General features: G+C 44.4%; 1 protein-coding gene across 1 annotated transcript; it reads right to left on the reverse strand.

Moving 5' to 3' along the window:
• Positions 1-210: 210 nt before the first annotated feature.
• Positions 211-9,094, reverse strand: LOC126284989 (endocuticle structural glycoprotein ABD-4-like). The gene is made up of 3 exons (XM_049984279.1): positions 9,002-9,094; positions 4,657-4,784; positions 211-538 (listed from the first exon to the last, which is right to left on the reverse strand). Exons 1-3 carry the CDS (start codon positions 9,008-9,010, stop codon positions 337-339), a joined length of 339 nt encoding a protein of 112 aa, XP_049840236.1. The 5' UTR covers positions 9,011-9,094; the 3' UTR covers positions 211-336.
• Positions 9,095-18,102: the final 9,008 nt, after the last annotated feature.

Genomic DNA, 18,102 nt, shown 5'->3' on the forward strand with positions numbered 1-18,102 from the left:
GAAATCTGTAAATATATGTCTATACGAATTAGCATGTTTTCAGTTGGTCCAAACTTGTAAATACTTTGACATGTACTATATCTTTGTGAAAAGAGATCTACGGATGAATGGAGCTACTATTGCTACAACTACTGCCCTAATACTAGATGTTCTGTAATGATCTGACAGACACAGAAGTAAGGAGTTGGGTTGCAATTACAGTACAACAAATACTCTTACATTCACAGCCTTAAGCTATTTATTGGAAAACAAACAAAACACACGCGAATACACACAAGGAGGAAATGGACGCACTCGTTCATTCGGACGGTGAAGTGTGGCGGCAGTCTGTATACCCTAGGCGGTGGGTGCAACAGGGATGGCGTCACTGATGGGGTGGAAGCCGTGCTCGTCGGCGGTGTACTTCACCATGATGGTCCTACCCTCTGGGGCCGTGAACTGGTACTCGCCCTGCTTGACCAGCACGAAGTCCTTGCCGTCTGGGGTGGGCTTCAAGGCGCCCTGCTCCGACACGTGGGTGCCGTCACCGGACAGGTAGCTGCGGAGAGAACAGACGTACAAGCTCACTACACAGAGCACGCATGCGCGACACCGGTGTGGCACTAAGAAGTAAAGTACACGACTGGCCATTAAAATTGCTACACAAAGAAGAAATGCAGATGATAAACGGGTATTCATTGGACAAATATATTATACTATAACTGACATGTGATTACATTTTAACGCAATTTGGGTGCATACATCCTGAGAAATCAGTACGCAGAACAACCACCTCTGGCCGTAATAACGGCCTTGATACACCGAGGCATTGAGACAAACAAAGCTTGGATGGGCGTTTACAGGTACAGCTGCCCATGCAGCTTCAACACGATACCACAGTTCATCAAGAGTAGTGACGCGTATTGTGGCGAACCAGTTGCTCGGCCACCATTGACCAGACGTTTTCAGTTGGTGAGAGATCCTAAGAATGTGCTCGCCAGGGCAGCAGTCGAAAATTTTCTGTATGCAGAAAGGCCCGTACAGAACCTGCAACATGCCGTCGAGCATTATCCTGCTGAAATGTAGGGTTTCGCAGAGCCACGGGTCGTAACACATCTGAAATGTAATGTCCACTGTTCAAAGTACCGTCAATGTGAACAACAGGTGACCGAGACGTGTGACCAATGACACACCATACCATCTAGCCGGGTGATACGCCAGTATGGCGATGACGAATACACTCTTCCAATGTGCATTCACCACGATATCGCCAAACACGGATGCTACCATCATGATGCTGTAAACATAACCTCGATTCATCCGAAAAAATGACGTTTTGCCATTCGTGCACCAAGGTTCGTCGTTGAGTACACCATCGCAGGCGCTCCTGTCTGTGATCCAGCGTCAAGGGCAACCGCAGCCATGGTCTCCGAGCTGATAGTTCATGCTGCTGCAAACGTCGTCGAACTGTTCGTCCAGGTGGTTGTTGTCTTGCAAACGTCCCCATCTGTTGACTCAAGGATCGAGACGTGGCTGCAAGATCCGTTACACCCATGCGGATAGGATGCCTGTCATTTGGACTGCTAGTGATATGAGGCCGCTGGGATCCAGCACGGCGTTCCGTATTACCCTCCTAAACCCACCGATTCCATATTCTGCCGACAGTCATTGGATCTCGACCAACGCGAACAACCATGTCGCGATACGATAAACCGCAATCGTGATAGGCTACAATCCGACCTTTATCAAAGTCGGAAACGTGATGGTACGCATTTCTCCTCCTTACACGAGGCATCACAACTACGTTTCACCGGTCAACGCCGGTCAACTGCTGTTTGTGTATGAGAAATCGGTTGGAAACTTTCCTCATGTCAGCACGTTGTAGGTGTCGCCACGGGCGCCAACCTTGTGTGAATGCTCTGAAAAGCTAATCATTTGCATATCACAGCATCTTGGTCCTGTCGGTTAAATTTCGCGTTTGTAGCACGTCATCTTCGTGGTGTAGCAATTTTAATGCCAGTAGTGTAGTAGAGGGTGTTGGGACTAGAAGTATACACAACCAATTGCTTACAACGAAAGAATTCGACATTTTATGCTGTTTTGTAAATACGCAATCGACAGAGACAACCTCTAAGATGTAATCTTCGCCATTTCATGAGTCTTATGGCTCCGGCGCACAAGTGTTTAATGTGCAGCAGGCAGACGTATTTTTGAATTGGACATGTAGGCGCCACGAGGAAAGGCTCAGTGTGTGCTACGGTTAGCAGAGTTAAAAAATGTTCAGCGACGCGCTAAAAGGGAACTGAACTTGGCTCCTCCCATACGTAAATCCATTTATCAGTGGGACAGAAGTCTTCGAGAAAAGTTTGATTTCAAATACCGGAAAACATCTTAAAAGGTATGTGAATGAATAGATGGTGGCGAGTGTGTGCGAAGAATTCGCTTGAAGGCCACGTAAATCCACTAGACAAGCAATTAGGGAACCAGCAGTTCTCCGTTAGACTGTGCACGCCGTTGTGCTCAAACGTCTCCGGTTGCGTTCTTACAAGCTCCAGTTTTTGCATTACAGTTAGCCTGAGGATCATCGCTGACGATGTGATTTTGCTGTTGAAATATTGCGTCATACAGAGAAAACAACGGAATCCTCAATGCAGTGCTGTTCAGTAACTTTCCACATGACAAAGTTAGCCGACATAACTGTCGAATATGGGGAAGGGAGACTCCAGAAGAAGTGACTGAGTACGAAAGGGACACATCAAAAATTAATGTGTGGTGGGAATTATACGAACATGGTGTGATTCATCCATTTTTTTTATGGAGTGTGCGGTGATAGGACACACCTATCGAGACATATTGGCGATCTATGCTGTTCCGCAGATGCCTCGCAACAACATTTTCCAGCAGGATACTGCTCCGCCTTACTATCACGGGCGTTCCTGAGGGTTGGATCGGAAGGGGTTTCCCATTACCTGATCCCCTCGGTCTCCCTATCTGATACTGCTGGGTTTCATTGGATAGGGTTTATCAATAACAATTTCTACATAACAAAGATTCGACATTTGGTAGATTTGAGACAATGGAACTTACACAGCACTTATGGCCTTAGCACCTGTCATGCACATGAACATGTGGTAAGAAATGCAGTACCGTTTCGATATTTGTCGAACTACAAACGGTTCCCACACTGAATTGTGCCAACACGCATCAAAAAGAAGTGCCGAATGAAAATTTGTACCAAGGCTGGGATTCAAACCTAGATCTCCTCCTCAGTGGGGAGACGCGGTAGCCACTACGCCTCCTTCGCGCAGTGGCATTGTATAGCTGCACTGACTACTCTAACACGCCTAATCTACGGATAGTGCTACATGTGTTAATAAGTTATCAACCCAGATATGAATGGAACTTAGGTAGGAATCTTTGGACGAAAGACCATGTTACTCTTGCGAATCTCTTTTGGATAAATTTAGAGCTTCGGTGAAGAACATGTAAACAATTTGCAAAACTGGTGAATGGACCACGAGAGCAACGTAACGTAGGGTGGAGCCTGTACCGAGGCACATAGACACTCGTCTCCACTGCAATTAACAGAAGAGAAGGGAAACTCACAAGTTTACTCTGACTCTATGCCGCACCATTACACCTATGCCGCCTGCAGGTCATACGGAACAAGTTACTACGAATCGTAAGCAACAGAGAACGATACAGACTCACCGTGTTCAATCAGAATGAAACCCCTACGAGCACCTCTTTCACTGGTCTTTTATTAACCGAGTATTCTGTTTCAGAGAACAGCATTCCCTCGACATGGAGAAAGAAATAACCTTTTGGAGGTATTCAAAAAACTCTCCACGGAATGTACACGATCTCTAAACAACTTCATCCGAAATCGTGGGATTACGATCACAACCACTGGTAGAGACATAATGGTATTAAAACACTATTTCATGAACATTGGCCAGTGAGGTCGCCGGATCTGTCCCGAACTGAGACCTTTTGGAGCGTTACGGACAGGGCCCTCAAGCAAACTCGGGATGTTCACGTTTTAAAGCGACAGTTGAACAGAATATCGCATGCTTCCCTCACGAGGACATCCAACAACTCTATTAAGCAATGCCAAGCAGAATGACTGCTTGCATAAGGGCCAGAGGAGGGCCGACGCGTTTCTGGTTCGCCAATTTGTGAAATTCTTTGTTTCGAATAAATCATCCAATTCTTTCTGAAATTCTAATCCTTTGTCTGTCAGTGGATATTAATCACATCTACCTATTCGGATAATTCCTTCGTGGCATATGTTTTTTGTATTTATTAGAATACTATACGCCAAGCATTTTACAATGCAGTATGAATGTAAATGTAATTCAGATATGAATGGGTTGAACTCATCTGCGACAGTCAGCAATGTATTGTCCACGAGATGAACAGAAACAGAATCACACCGTTTTCACTCAATAGAGAAGTTCACTACATTAAAAGTGGAGAACCCCATTTCAGAACGAAACTTTTTTCCCTCGTCCACGACAAAATTTATTTTTCACAAGAGACTTAAGTGTTATTTCAAAATATTTTGGACAGCAGGCAGTCCGTATCACCTGCTCTTAATTTTACCCACGACGGACACTGTATTCGAAAATTCAAGCAATTTTCATCGCCACCGCCGCTTGTACGGCTGTCGCTTACCTGAGAGAGAACTGGCCAGTCGCGTCGCGCACCTCGGCCCTCTCCAGCACTGGAATCACTCCAGCCCTGAGCTCGTCCGGCCTGGGCAGAGCAGAAGCGGCGACGGCGAACAGGATGAGCGCTGCGACCTGCAACACGCGGCCGCCATCCTCAGAACACTGCCACACCAGACCACACACAGGGTGGCTACATCCACGATAAGAGACAACGCATGCTGACGTCAAAGTAGGTCTACTGTGTTCAGGGAGATACGCTACAAATTGCGAACGTTTCGACTTCGATTGTTGTGAGAATGTACAACATCAGGTAAACTTTTTTCCTACACGTCCAAAGGTCTCTGATTTATCTGTGAAGCTTTCTTACTGTTCTGTTATTGTACAAAAAACAAATTATAATTAATCATGACACTCAGCTGCCAGGTGTTGTTGATATACCTCAATGGGGACAGCTGAAAATGTGTGACCTGCCCGGGACTCGAACCCGGAATCTCCTGCTTACGTAGCAGACGCTCTATCCTTTTTTTCTTTTTTTTTTTAATTCTCATTTTGCTTTTCTTCGTCGCATCTGCTCGGGGCGGACGTCGTAAGACATCCGCTTAAGTTCGTTGATGATCGATTAACTCAGTTTTTTTTTTATTACAGGGGACACGTAACCCTCTGACCGAACACGCTGAGCTACCGAGGGCACATAGGATAGCGCGACTGCAGGGACTTATCCGTCGCACCCTTCCCGTGAGACGCATCTACATCTACATGATTACTCTGCAATTCAGATTTAAGTGATTGGCAGAGGGTTCATCGAACCAAGATCATACTATCTCTCTACCATTCCACTCCCGAACAGCGCGCAGGAAAAACGAACACCTAAACATTTCTGTTCGAGCTCTGATTTCTCTTATTTTATTTGGATGATCATTCCTACCTATGTAGGGTGGGCTCAGCAAAACATTTTCGCATTCGGAAGAGAAAGTTGGTGACTGAAATTTCGTAAATAGATCTCGCCGCGACGAAAAAGTCTTTGCTTTAATGACTTCCATCCCAACTCGCGTATCATATCTGCCACACTCTCTCCCCTATAACGTGATAATACAAAACGAGCTGCCCTTTTTTGCACCCTTTCGATGTCCTCCGCCAATCCCACCTGGTAAGGATCCCAGACCGCGCAGCAATATTCTAACAGAGGACGAACGAGTGTAGTGAAATCTGTCTCTTTAGTGGACTTGTTGCATCTTCTAAGTGTCCTGCCAATGAAACACAACCTTTGGCTCGCCTTCCCCACAGTATTTTTTATGTGGTCTTTCCAACTGAAGTTGTTAGTAATTTTAAGACCCAGGTTCCTAGTTGAATTGACAGCCTTGAGAATTGTACTATTTATCGAGTAATCGAATTCCAACAGATTTCTTTTGGAAATCATGTGGATCACCTCACACTTTTCGTTATTTAGCGTCGACTGCCACCTGCCACACCACACAGCAATCTTTTCTAAATCGCTTTGCAACTGATACTGGTCTTCGGACGACCTTACTAGACGGTAAATTACAGCATCGTCTGCGAACAACCTAAGAGAGCTGCTCAGATTGTCACCCCGGTCATTTATATAGATCAGGAACAGCAGAGGTCCCAGGACGCTTCCCTGGGGAGCACCTAATATCACTCCAGTTTTACTCTATGATTTGCCGTCTATTACTACGAACTGCGACCTTCTTGACAGGAAATCACAAATCCAGTCGCACAACTGAGGCGATACCCCGTAGGCCCACAGCTTGATTAGAAGTCGCTTGTGAGGAACGGTGTCAAAAGCACATTCCCAACTGTTCACAACCTACATTCGTAATGTTCCTTAAGGATATTTGCCCATTTACTCGCGCCAACTAAGGTGACGATTCCTGTAAGAGTTCAGGCAAAGCGTGCGTGTTCGTACAGAAGAAGATCAATGGCCGGGTAGCCTTTAATTATATGAAGATAGTAACTGTTCCGAAAGAACAGATACCAATGACGACCATGCACCTTCTCTAGAAATAAATGATAATTAATCGGTGGCTCAGGTGGATAGAGCGTCTGCGATGTAAGCAGGAGATCCCGCTTTCGAGTCCCGGTTGGGGCACATCTTTTCAGCTGTTCCCATCGAGGTATATCAACAACTTCTGTTGACAGCTGACGGTTTTGATTAATTACAATTTCTTTCTAGAGAAGCTGCATGGTCATCACTGGTATCTGTTCTTTCGGAACAGCTACTATCTTCATGAACAAAAAATGTTTGAAGATGGCATCAAAGTGTCAAGCCACATAATAATAATAGACCTAACATGTTAGTAAAAAGTTTGTGTTATTTATATATAGTCCAACCACATTAATGTGACCACTGCATGCGTTTGACATGAGCGCCAATACCCATTCACAGATGGGCGGTGGCAGCGCTACCTGTGGAGGGTATATAAAACGCGTCGGGAGAACTCGAGAAAATCTGTGGTCGTTGTCGTTATACAGGAACGGTGTCCAGAAGGGCGTGGTCATTGGCTTTCGGTCCAAGAGTGGAAGCAACTCCAAAACGGCTAAGACTGTAAACTGTTTACGTGCCGCCATGGTTGAATTATACCGTGCACGATGTAAGGTGCCAGGGTTTGGGCACTTACACGTTGACCTGCCAACATTAGTGTTAATAATAAAGGGAATGGCAAAGGAATCAGATCATGACTTTATTGAATTATGATGAATATGAGGCACTCTCGAGCAGTGTTCCCTGCATGTCTGCATGATTAAGTCACCAACTTAAAGCGTTGGTGAAAAGTGTCGGAAGTTGAGAATTGCGGAATACAAAGTCTGCAGCTTACCGTAGCTGGCCGGGCCGCCGTGGCCGGCAGGTAGCGGTTACCGGAAACTCGCTGCAATATGGCGCTTTTGGGGATTTATTCAGAGTTAAACCCTATTGTTGACAGCCGCACATATGTTTGATAGCAATAACCACAATTATAGACATAAAACTAAATTTCTTGATATTAAAATACTACGCCCCTATCTTCCGAAATGTGCTGAATTTTGATACACGCTCTTATTGTTTGGTATTCGAGCTCACCACATAAAGTATTTTTGCATATATATCCTTCTATAACTGTGACCTTTATCTGATTTTAATAATATTAGTCTCGAGGTACCGACATTTTCAAAGTGCCGTAACTCTTTCAGAGATTGAATTGCAAATTCCTTTAAAAATAGTACTATTGAGACAAAACCAGAAGAACAGCTTTTCAAATTGTTAAACAGGTATTTGGCTTTAAAGTCTGAGATATTTGGCTGAATGATTCATAGTTAATATGACACAGTAGAACAAATGGCACACGCTTAAAGAACTGAAAACCTAACATGTTCATGTTCATGCATTGTGCATAGGCAATAATAAAATGTCATTCATACCATTTTATTTTCTGCTGCCAACACAATTCCAATGAGCTAAATACCTATAGAATAGAGCATGGACTTATCGGTATGAAGCATTTGCTTTTGATTCCAAACGAGAAATGGACATCGAACAACTAAGAATGTTCTTCCTTATCCGGGTACTGCCACATTTGTTCGTGCTAAAAAAAAATGCAAAGAAAGCTATTCGGTTTAAAGTAGTGTAGTCGTTCGTTTAGCTGAGAGACGACAGACATCTGTTTATAGAAACTGGAAGTGTTTGAACTGTATTCCCACAAAGAGACATTAAATATTCACTTAAACAAATGCATATTGAATGAAGAGAATCCAAAAAGAAAACTGAAATACAGACTATGAGAGATTTTCCTTAGAATAAGAATCGGGATTGTGGGATCTTGTGATAAGACATTAAAATTTAGCTTATAAAGAAACTGAGCGAGCATTAGAGGGGAAAATTTCTGGCGATGTCAAATATTGAAATATAAGACCCAGTGTTTGAAGATGCAAGTGAAGCACGAAAGAAATGGGTGATGACCTCGTCGATTCAAACAATTGAATGAGAAACGCTAATGACGGTAGTTTCGTAATCCTAAGTTGCCAATTGTTTCGTCGTGCAAAGCACTTTGTGACCTGCAAATCTTTTATATGTGTTCACTGACTGGACACTGGTCAGGAAACATATCTTAGTGCGTCGCTCGCCTCATCTGTCGAACACGACTAGGTCTGCCAAAATGTGGTTTCGCCCATCCGCGGAAGTACCATCTAAAGTCTTCACTCCATTGAAATAACCTGCTGTCAAGTACTTCACTTTTTACAGTTCAAATGGAAACATATACTCTGAATTTTGTCCATGTCTTGGCGGAAAATGTGCCCTCGAACAATCTTCAATGGATGCAGGAAGGTAACTTAGAAAGCAGCTGGTGTGTACTTACGGACTTCATGGTGGCAGAGTGCGACTGGAAGTATGAATGCCGTCACGGTGGGGCGCCTTTTTATACTCTGGCGAGCGAGGTCGCCGCAGAGAGGGGTTGCGGCCCCGGTGGTTAGTTGGAGGGGAAAGTCGCCCGCTGGGCCGCAGCAGCCGTGTCGAAACACTTGTTATCGAAAACACGCCCTCCTCTCCTCCGCCGGCCAGCATCTCCCGAAGTAGCTCCCTCCTGCACGGAGTTACCAGGAAGTTACTCAGTGATAAGAGTAGCAAGCGCCAGAAAAAACTGCTCTTTCGAATTACGTCTGCATCTGCGTGATTACTCTGCAGTTCTCAATTAAGTGCTTGGCAAAGGGTTCATCGAACCACCTTCCAGCTATTTCTCTACAGTGCCACTCGCACCCACATGGGGAAAATGAACACTTAAATCTTTCCGCGAGAGCGCTGATTTCTCATATTTTATTATTACTATGATCATTTCTCCCTAAGCAGGTGAGTGTCAACCAAATATTTTCACACGAGGAGAAAACTGCTGACTGAAATTTCTTGAGGTAATTATTCCGCAACGATAAACGCCTCCCGATTTCGCGTAACACATCCTTGGCACTTACTCCCCCATTTTCGCCATAATACAAAACGAGCTGCCCTTGTAGGAACTTTTTCGATGTCCTCCGTCACTCATATCCGGTGTGGATTTCACACCGCACAGCAGGACCGACAAGTGTAGTAGTGTGTACTGTAGGCAGTCTGTTTAGTAATCCTGTTGCAGTTTCTAAGTGTTTTGCCAATAAATCACAGTCTTTGGTTTGCTTTTCATACGACATTATCTATATGTTCGCTCCAATTTAAGTTATTCGTAGCTGTAATCCTTAAGAATGTAGTTGAATTTACGGCCTTTTGATTTGTGTGATTTTATCATCCAGTTGAAATTTAGCAGATTCCATTTAGTACTGATGTTGATGACTCCGAGCTTTTCATTATTTAGAATCAATTGGCCTTTTTCGCACTATGCAGATATCTTGTCTAAATCGTTTTGCTGTTGGTTTTGATCAACTGATGGATTTACAAGACGTTAAATTTCAGCATAAAACGCAAATAATCTGAGAGGCTTGCTCATACAGTTTCCCAGATCGTTTATTTAGATCAGGAACAGCAGGTGGACTATAACATTTCCTTAGGGAACGCCAGATATTACTTCTGTTTTATGTACGCTTGACGTTATCAAGTTAGAGAGCGATCTAGATTACTGTAGAAACAGAAATACAACTTCAAACAGCCAAGATCGCTATTGTGCAGCATTTACTGCGCTGACCGGTTTCAGCAAACTACGTTGCGATACATTTCATTGAACTGTGCCGAAATGCATATTATGCCGTGTCATCTCTCTGTCTGCATTCTGCTAATGTACGAACATGAACTTCTACAATTAGTGCAATATGTACATTGTTTTATGTGACAGTTATTTTATACTTCATTTGCTGATACACTGGTACTATTGTTCTCATGTTCACGAAGTATCGTTATATGATATGATACGGCACAATAGGCATCTGTTCAAAATCCAGTGAAATGTACTTCAGAAGAACTGATGCTGGCAGTGTAGTTTGCCGAAAACGGTCGTCACAATAAATGCTGTACAATAGTGATCTTGGCTGTTTGAAGTTGCATTTCAGTTTCTACTTCTGTTTCACTCAATGGCTTTCCATCAGTTACTACGAACTGTTACTTTTCTGACAGGAAATCACGAATCCAGTCGCACAACTAAGACGATATTCCATAGGCCCGCAGTTTTATTCAAAATGATAAACGGTATCAAAAGCCTTATAGAAATCTAACAGTATGGGATCAATTTGGCGTTCCCTGTCGACAGCACTCATTACCTCGTGAGAATAAGGAGCTAGTTTTAGTTCATAAGAACACTATTTTTCGAATATGCGTTGGATGATTGTTACTAAATCGTTTTCTTAGAGGTAATTCATAATGTTCAAACACAGTATACATTCCAAAGTCCTATTTCAAATCGACGTCGGCGACATGTGTCTGTATTTCAGTGGATTACTCGTATTTCCGTTCTTGGGTATTGTGTCACTTGTGCAAGTTTCCAGTCTTTGGGTACGGAATTAAAGCTGTCAACAGGGTGTTGTCAATCGATCTTGCACGGAGGTAGTAGCTAACTTAAGCATTTGCAAATTATTCCCGTGATCATCTCCACCTTGGATTTTTAATTGTAAAAATAAGGCTTATCGAAACGTAGAAACCGTATTCGAAAACTTTTTTCTTATCCGTCACCTGTCGTCACATCCCGCAATTCTTTCGCCAGAAGCATCGATCTCGCCATTCTTCCTCATCCTCTTCTACTCCTCTTCTCTCCTTCTGCCCCCCGTCGGAGGTTCGAGTCCTACCTCGGGCATGGGTGCGTGTTCTGTCCATAGCGTAAGTTAGTTTAAGTTAAATTAAGTAGTGTGTAAGCTTAGGGACCGGTGACCTCAACGGTTTGGTCCCATAAGACCTTCCCACAAATTTCCAGCTTCTGATTAATCGATTCAGCGGGTTCTGTAAGGCTTTCTAACTTTCGTAGAGGACAGCAGCCAACGTCATCGGCGAATCTTATCATTGATATCGTTTCACCCTGAATTTCAGTACCATCACTGGAAGTTTGTGTCATTTGCTTCAATGTTTCTTCGATAGACACGTTGAATGGAAAATACATAAGATTGCATTTCTACCTAGGCCCATTTTAATCCGAGCACTCCTTGCATGATGTTCCTTTCTATTACATCCTTTTGGTGCTTTTACCTACTGAATATTACACATCTTTCCCTGAGTATGTCCATTTTTATGGGGACTGTAAACCTCTTACAGCACTATCTACTGGCACATGTTGTTCCTATGGAAGTGTCTCAGTTTTCCTTTGTTTATCAAGCGTAACATCATAACTACCTTTCCTAAAATTTATTGTTTCAAATTAGATACTTATTTGGTGCAGTCTTCTTTGACATTCATCTTTCCCGTGGATTTGTTCCAGCCTGTTTGTTCTTCAGCTTGTTATATTGTGTTTTCCGATTTATTATCAGTGCAATACCAAATCAAAAACGTCAGTGTAGCTACATTCACCTTCTTCTTCTTCGTCTCAGTCCTCAGCCACTAGGCAAAGAACAGAATACCGTGAACCATAGGAATAATTTCAGCAAGTAAGGCGTTGCATCTACAGCCTCTGCAAAGCCTTCTACATTTTTTTGCTTCTCAGTGTTTCACGATTCATTTTATTCCACGTTCCGAAATTTTCCTTTCGGAATACGGTTAGTACTGGGCGTTCCGCGAAAATTAGACATTCGAGATGCCAAGAAACATTGAGCTTTGCCGTTGCCACTTTCTCTTCATTTTAGTCCGTCTTCCACAGTCATCTAAGCAAACAGTGCCGCTGTCGTCGATTTCAGCCTCATGTATGATGGGTGTTTCAGAATAAATTGGTACCCCTTATTCAGTAACATATTTCATGTCATGTAATTCATAAAGCTGCTATGGGCAAATTTCGCTGTAGTTGACTGTCACATGGTGAAAAGGGGACAATGAGTCTCTAACACATTGCGTTGTAATAACGGAATAATGAATTTTTTTGCCTTCAGAGGTATCACATGGCAAACAGCTTCATATTCCCAAGGCATTTTTCCCTTTCGTTGAGGATAGATAAGGCGTGGAAAGTGGAATACGGAAACAGCGCTGCAACATGGTACCTGGACTGGTGATTAATTGGTGAGAAATTGGGTGAAGAGACTGCATTTTGTGATAAATATGTCGGATCCGAAGGTCCTCTAGGAAGACAGACTTCTAGAATTAAGGGTGGCAGAAGTCCAGGCAGTACTGGCGTAGGCAACGATGGGGCGGATGAGGGATTCCTTCCTCTCTAAGGCTGCAAAAGCGTGGCACTCTGCGGCGACTAGCCCGAGCTGGACGACGCTTCAGATACCAAGGAGGCGACACATGCGAAGAAAAATAAAAGCCGGAGCTCAGATTTCATACGTCGTGTAATATTGGATAGTGATGTCACATTGGCATCAAATGTCACCACCATCCTGCACAACGCAACCGTGGACGTGTGACTCGATTCTAAGGTCATCACACTTCCTTCTATCCACATTCCACTCCCCCTTTTCACGAGTCAGGGTCACGACTCCCATCGACCAAACGAGGCGATTCTCTGATGGGTGACCGGGCAAAGATATTTCAGACCGCCGCTCAGAACCAACACGGAAGGACCTCAGGGGATGACGTAAAGGGCGTCAATCAAACCACCAATTTCTTTGGAGTCTCCGTTTCCAAACATTTCGTGGTCTGTGAGCCTACTTGCCCATTTTACGTGATCGCAGTACTTTGGAGGGCAGCGCGGCCGCAATTTTTGCACTCATGTACGGCTTGGAACCACTATGGAGCGTTCAAAACCATTCCACGGAAACTGAAAGTGACCTGAATCAGATAAGGTTGCTTATTCATTTCCAGCACTCCTGTATCACTCTCTCCTGTGGCGCGATAGCCAGGCTGTGTAACACTGACACGTGCGTGATTAAAACGTGGCGAACAGTCCCTCTAAGATCCCCCGCCAGTTTAGCACCTCCCTCGATGGCACTCGCCCACTTTTATTGATAATTTTTAAAATGTACCTGTGCTGAGGCGACGTCTGACAGGGTCGTAGGCGTCTCCTAGAAGACACTGGGTATCAGTGGGGTGTCAAGTTGTTGTCTGCCTGCAGAGCCGAAGATGTGTCGTTTGCTTTCTCGGATTACGTTCAAAGTTTTTTGAATCGTTGTGAATAGCCCCTAGTGATTCCGACCTGTACACCACAATAAAAACTGCTATAGTGCAGCACTGCAAAAGTGTGCGACCACATTAAATGGGCATGCAGTCTCACAGTGTCCTTAGAGAAGGGTTGCATCTTTCAGGGGTGTCAAGAACATTGTTCTGATGCCCAGCACAATCTGAACTGTCGTTTTTGACCACGAAACCTGTGGGAATCAACGCCCCCCAACAAATGAGTGGCTTCATTGACAGCATTTGTATCATCCCCTGAGACCATTTAGTGATAGTTTTGAGGGGCGGTTTGTCCAAAATATTTACCTCGGCCACCCAAAAGAAATTTTTTTTTTACGAAATAGTTTCTGTAAAATAGTTTGAGAAAGATTGCAGAGTGTGCACCTCGCTTGTGTCATCGCTGACCGGCCGAAAAGTGGCAAACATTCGCGGTTTCCCATTCAGAACCAACGAATGAACTCGCTCAGTGCTTTGGACGTAAACTGGCCACTGCACACCGGCCACCGTATCCTGCGCGGTCTCTACCTGAGGGAGGGGAGTCGTGTGCCCTACCTGTCCGTGAAATGTGAAAACTTTGTTCTGCGTGTGACCGTATTTTAACTGTTTGTGTATCGCATTTGTTGGTCATTGGGGATTAGCCCCACATTTCCTCAAACGAGAGTGGGGAACCGCCTTAAAGCGCACTCAGGCTGGCCTGAGCACCAGCCACGGTCGTCAGTGCGACGCGCTGATTCGATCCTGCTTGTTTCGCAAGCCATCGTGCTTCGCATTACACTGTACAACCAGGTCCTAACACATTCATCAAAGAAAGTTTTGCATCACCCCGGTTCGCAGAACTCCTGAAGATAGACATTGACTGTGGATATTGTATGACAGAGTCCCTTTCACTGTTCACAGATGTCACTATCCCGCCCAAAGACGTAAACAATCATGCATGAGCAGCGCCTATTAGACGGAGGGGTTCCGACAGCCGATCAGTTCCGGTCATTCGACCAGGAAGGAGGTACACGGCAGGTGTTGTCTGTAGTTCACTCTTGACCTGACCGTCAATACCGCGGATCGGTCGCGTCCGCATTATTACTTTGTGCCAGGAAGGGCTCTCAGCAAGGGAAGTGTCCAGGCGTCTCGGAGTGAACCAAAGTGATGTTGTTCGGACATTACAGAGAGACAGGAACTGTCGATGACATGCCTCAATCAGGCCGCCCAAGGGCTACTACTGCAGTGGGTGACCGCTACCTACGGATTATGGCTCGGAGGAACCCTGACAGCAACGCCACCATGTCGAGTAATGCTTTTCGTGCAGCCACAGGACGTCGTGTTACGACTCAAACTGTGCGCAATAGGTTGCATGATGCGCAACTTCGCTCCCGACATCCATGGCGAGGTACATCTTTGCAACCATGACACCATGCAACGCGTACAGATGGGTCCAACAACATGCCGAATGGACCGCTCAGGATTGGTATCAGGTTCTCTTCACCGATGAACGTCCCAAATGCCTTCAACTAGACAATCGTCTAAGACGTGTTTGGAAGAAACCCGCTCAGGCTGAACACTCTAGAGACACTGTCCAGCGAGTGCATCACAGTGGAAGTTCCCTGCTGTTTTGGGGTGGCATTATGTGGGGCCGACGTACGCCGCTTGTGGTCACGGAAGGCGCCATAACGGCTGTACGATACTTGAATGCGGTCCTCTGAGCGATAGTGCAACCATATAGGCAGCATATTGGCGATGCATTCGTCTTCATGGACGACAATTCCCGCCCCTTCGTGCACATCTTGTGAATGACTTCCTTAAGAATAACGTCATCGCTCGATTAGAGTGGCCAGCATGTTCTCCAGACATGAACCCTACCTAACATGCCTGGGATAGATTGAAAAGGGCTATTTATGGACGACATGACGCACCAACCACTCTGAGGCATGTGCTCCGAATCACCGTTGAGGAGTGGGACAATCTGGACCAACAGTGCCTTGATGAACTTGTGGACAGTATGCCACGACGAATACAGGCATACATCAATACAAGAGGACGTGCTACTGGCTATTAGAGGTACCGGTGTGTACAGCAGTGTGGACCACCACCTCTGAAGGTGTCGCTGTGTGGTGGTAAAGCATGCAATGTGTGGTTTTCATTGAGTAATCATATATGCTTTAGTTCATTTTTTTCTGGGATAGTAAGAAATGCACGTAATTTGTATTTTCAAAACGTCTTGTGGTTACACCTTTTGATTTAGTTACATTTTTTTCGCACGTGGCGAGAGGGTTCATGGAATCTGAACTCAAGAGGCACCGTGTCCCAATCCTGTTCCCGCCATCATCGGTTTCCCCTAAATTATCCAACAAATATAAGACGATAAAAAGAAGCAGAAATCCCTGCCCATATCGTAAAGTGCGATTTCATGCCGAGAAAGAAAATAATTCAACAACAGAGAAAGAATAAAAATGGTCAGCCGTCTTTCATTGGTCCATGCAACCCGCACAAAGCGTTCAATAACTATACTCTGTGAGTCTTACGTCATATCATTTCGTTAAAAGACTACGACCGATTTCTTTCCCCTGCAGACGTGTGCTCGCTTTCTAATGACCTGGTCGCCGACGGTACGTTAAAACCCAATGTCCCTTTAATCTGCCTGTAAACGACTACCCCTTTCACATGTCGTTAGGTGAATGATGTAACGTCTCCACGTCAATGGGCGAAGGATGTGAAAAGTTAACGACGTACGTTAATGGTGGGGCATTTGCCCAATTACCTCTGCTCTGAGCCGGAATATCACACTAAACAAGAGTTTTCCACGTGAAAGGTGCTCTTACAGGCTGAGCACGTTCAAAATAGCCCCCCAACAGGTCAGCCACGTAACCAGCCCATACTGTCTCTGTTCAGGAGCTCAGATACTGCTCCGTGTTCAGGCACTTCTTTGCAACCGGCGAACTGTAACGAACATCCACTTTCTATTTCTGTAGTCTTCTTCAGGCTTTCACATGCTCACAAATATTTGCTTGGGTTACTTCTTCCTTCTCGCTGAGCGCTACAACTGCCTTTAGTGGTTTGTCCCTGCTTTGAAATTGAGAGCAAGTTATTGTTACCCCAGCAACAAGAGCAATATGTTGTTGTGGTCTTCAGTCCTGAGACTGGTTTGATGCAGCTCTCCATGCTACCCTATCCTGTGCAAGCTTCTTCATCTCCCAGTACCTACTGCAACATACATCCTTCTGAATCTGCTTAGTGTATTCATCTCTTGGTCTCCCTCTACTATTTGTACCCTCCACGCTGCCCTCCAATACTAAATTGGTGATCCCAACTTCTGGTCAAGTTGTGCCACAAACTTCTCTTCTCCCCAATCCGATTCAATACTTCTCATTAGTTATGATATCTACCCATCTAATGCTCAGCATTCTTCTGTAGCACCACATTTCGAAAGCTTCTATTCTCTTCTTGCCCAAACTATTTATCGTCCATGTTTCACTTCCATACATGGCTACACTCCATACAAATACTTTCAGAAACGACTTCCTGACACTTAAATCTATACTCGATGTTAACAAATTTCTCTTCTTCAGAAACGCTTTCCTTGCCATTGCCAGTCTACATTTTATATCCTCTCTACTTCGACCATCATCAGTTATTTTGCTCCCCAAATAGCAAAACTCCTTTACTGCTTTAAGTGTCTCGTTTCCTAATCTAATTCACTCACCATCACCCGACTTAATTCGACTACATTCCATTATCCTCGGTTCGCTTTTGTTGATGTTCGTCTTATATCCTCCTTTCAAGACACTATCCATTCCATTCAACTGCTCTTCCGAGTCCTTTGCTGTCTCTGACAGAATTACGATGTCATCGGCGAACCTCAAAGTTTTTATTTCTTCTCCATGGATTTTAATACCTACCCCGAATTTTTCTTTTGTTTCCTTTAATGCTTGCTTAATATACAGATTGAATAACATTCGGGAGAGGCTACAACCCTGTCTTACTCCCTTCCCAACAACTGCTTCCCTTTCATGCCCCTCGACTCTTATAAGTGCCATCTGGTTTCTGTACAAATTGTAAATAGCCTTTCGCTCCCTGTATTTTATCCCTGCCACCTTTAGAATTTGAAAGAGGGTATTCCAGTCAACATTGTCAAAAGCTTTCTCTAAGTCTACAAATGGTAGAAATGTAGGTTTGTCTTTCCTTAATCTTTCTTCTAAGATAATTCGTAAGGTCAGTATTGCCTCACGTGTTCCAGTGTTTCTACGGAATCCAAACTGATCTTCCCCGAGGTCGGCTTCTAATAGTTTTTCCATTCGTCTGTAAAGA

The sequence above is a fragment of the Schistocerca gregaria genome, chromosome 8 (genome assembly GCF_023897955.1).
Source record: "Schistocerca gregaria isolate iqSchGreg1 chromosome 8, iqSchGreg1.2, whole genome shotgun sequence".
Lineage (NCBI taxonomy): Eukaryota > Metazoa > Arthropoda > Insecta > Orthoptera > Acrididae > Schistocerca > Schistocerca gregaria.

Bases quoted from the DNA above. Each gene is read 5' to 3' on its own strand.
- LOC126284989 (XM_049984279.1), bottom strand. The intron at 539-4,656 runs GTAAGCGACAGC...TTCTCTCCGCAG, and splicing joins ACTGGCCAGTTCTCTCTCAG to CTACCTGTCCGGTGACGGCA.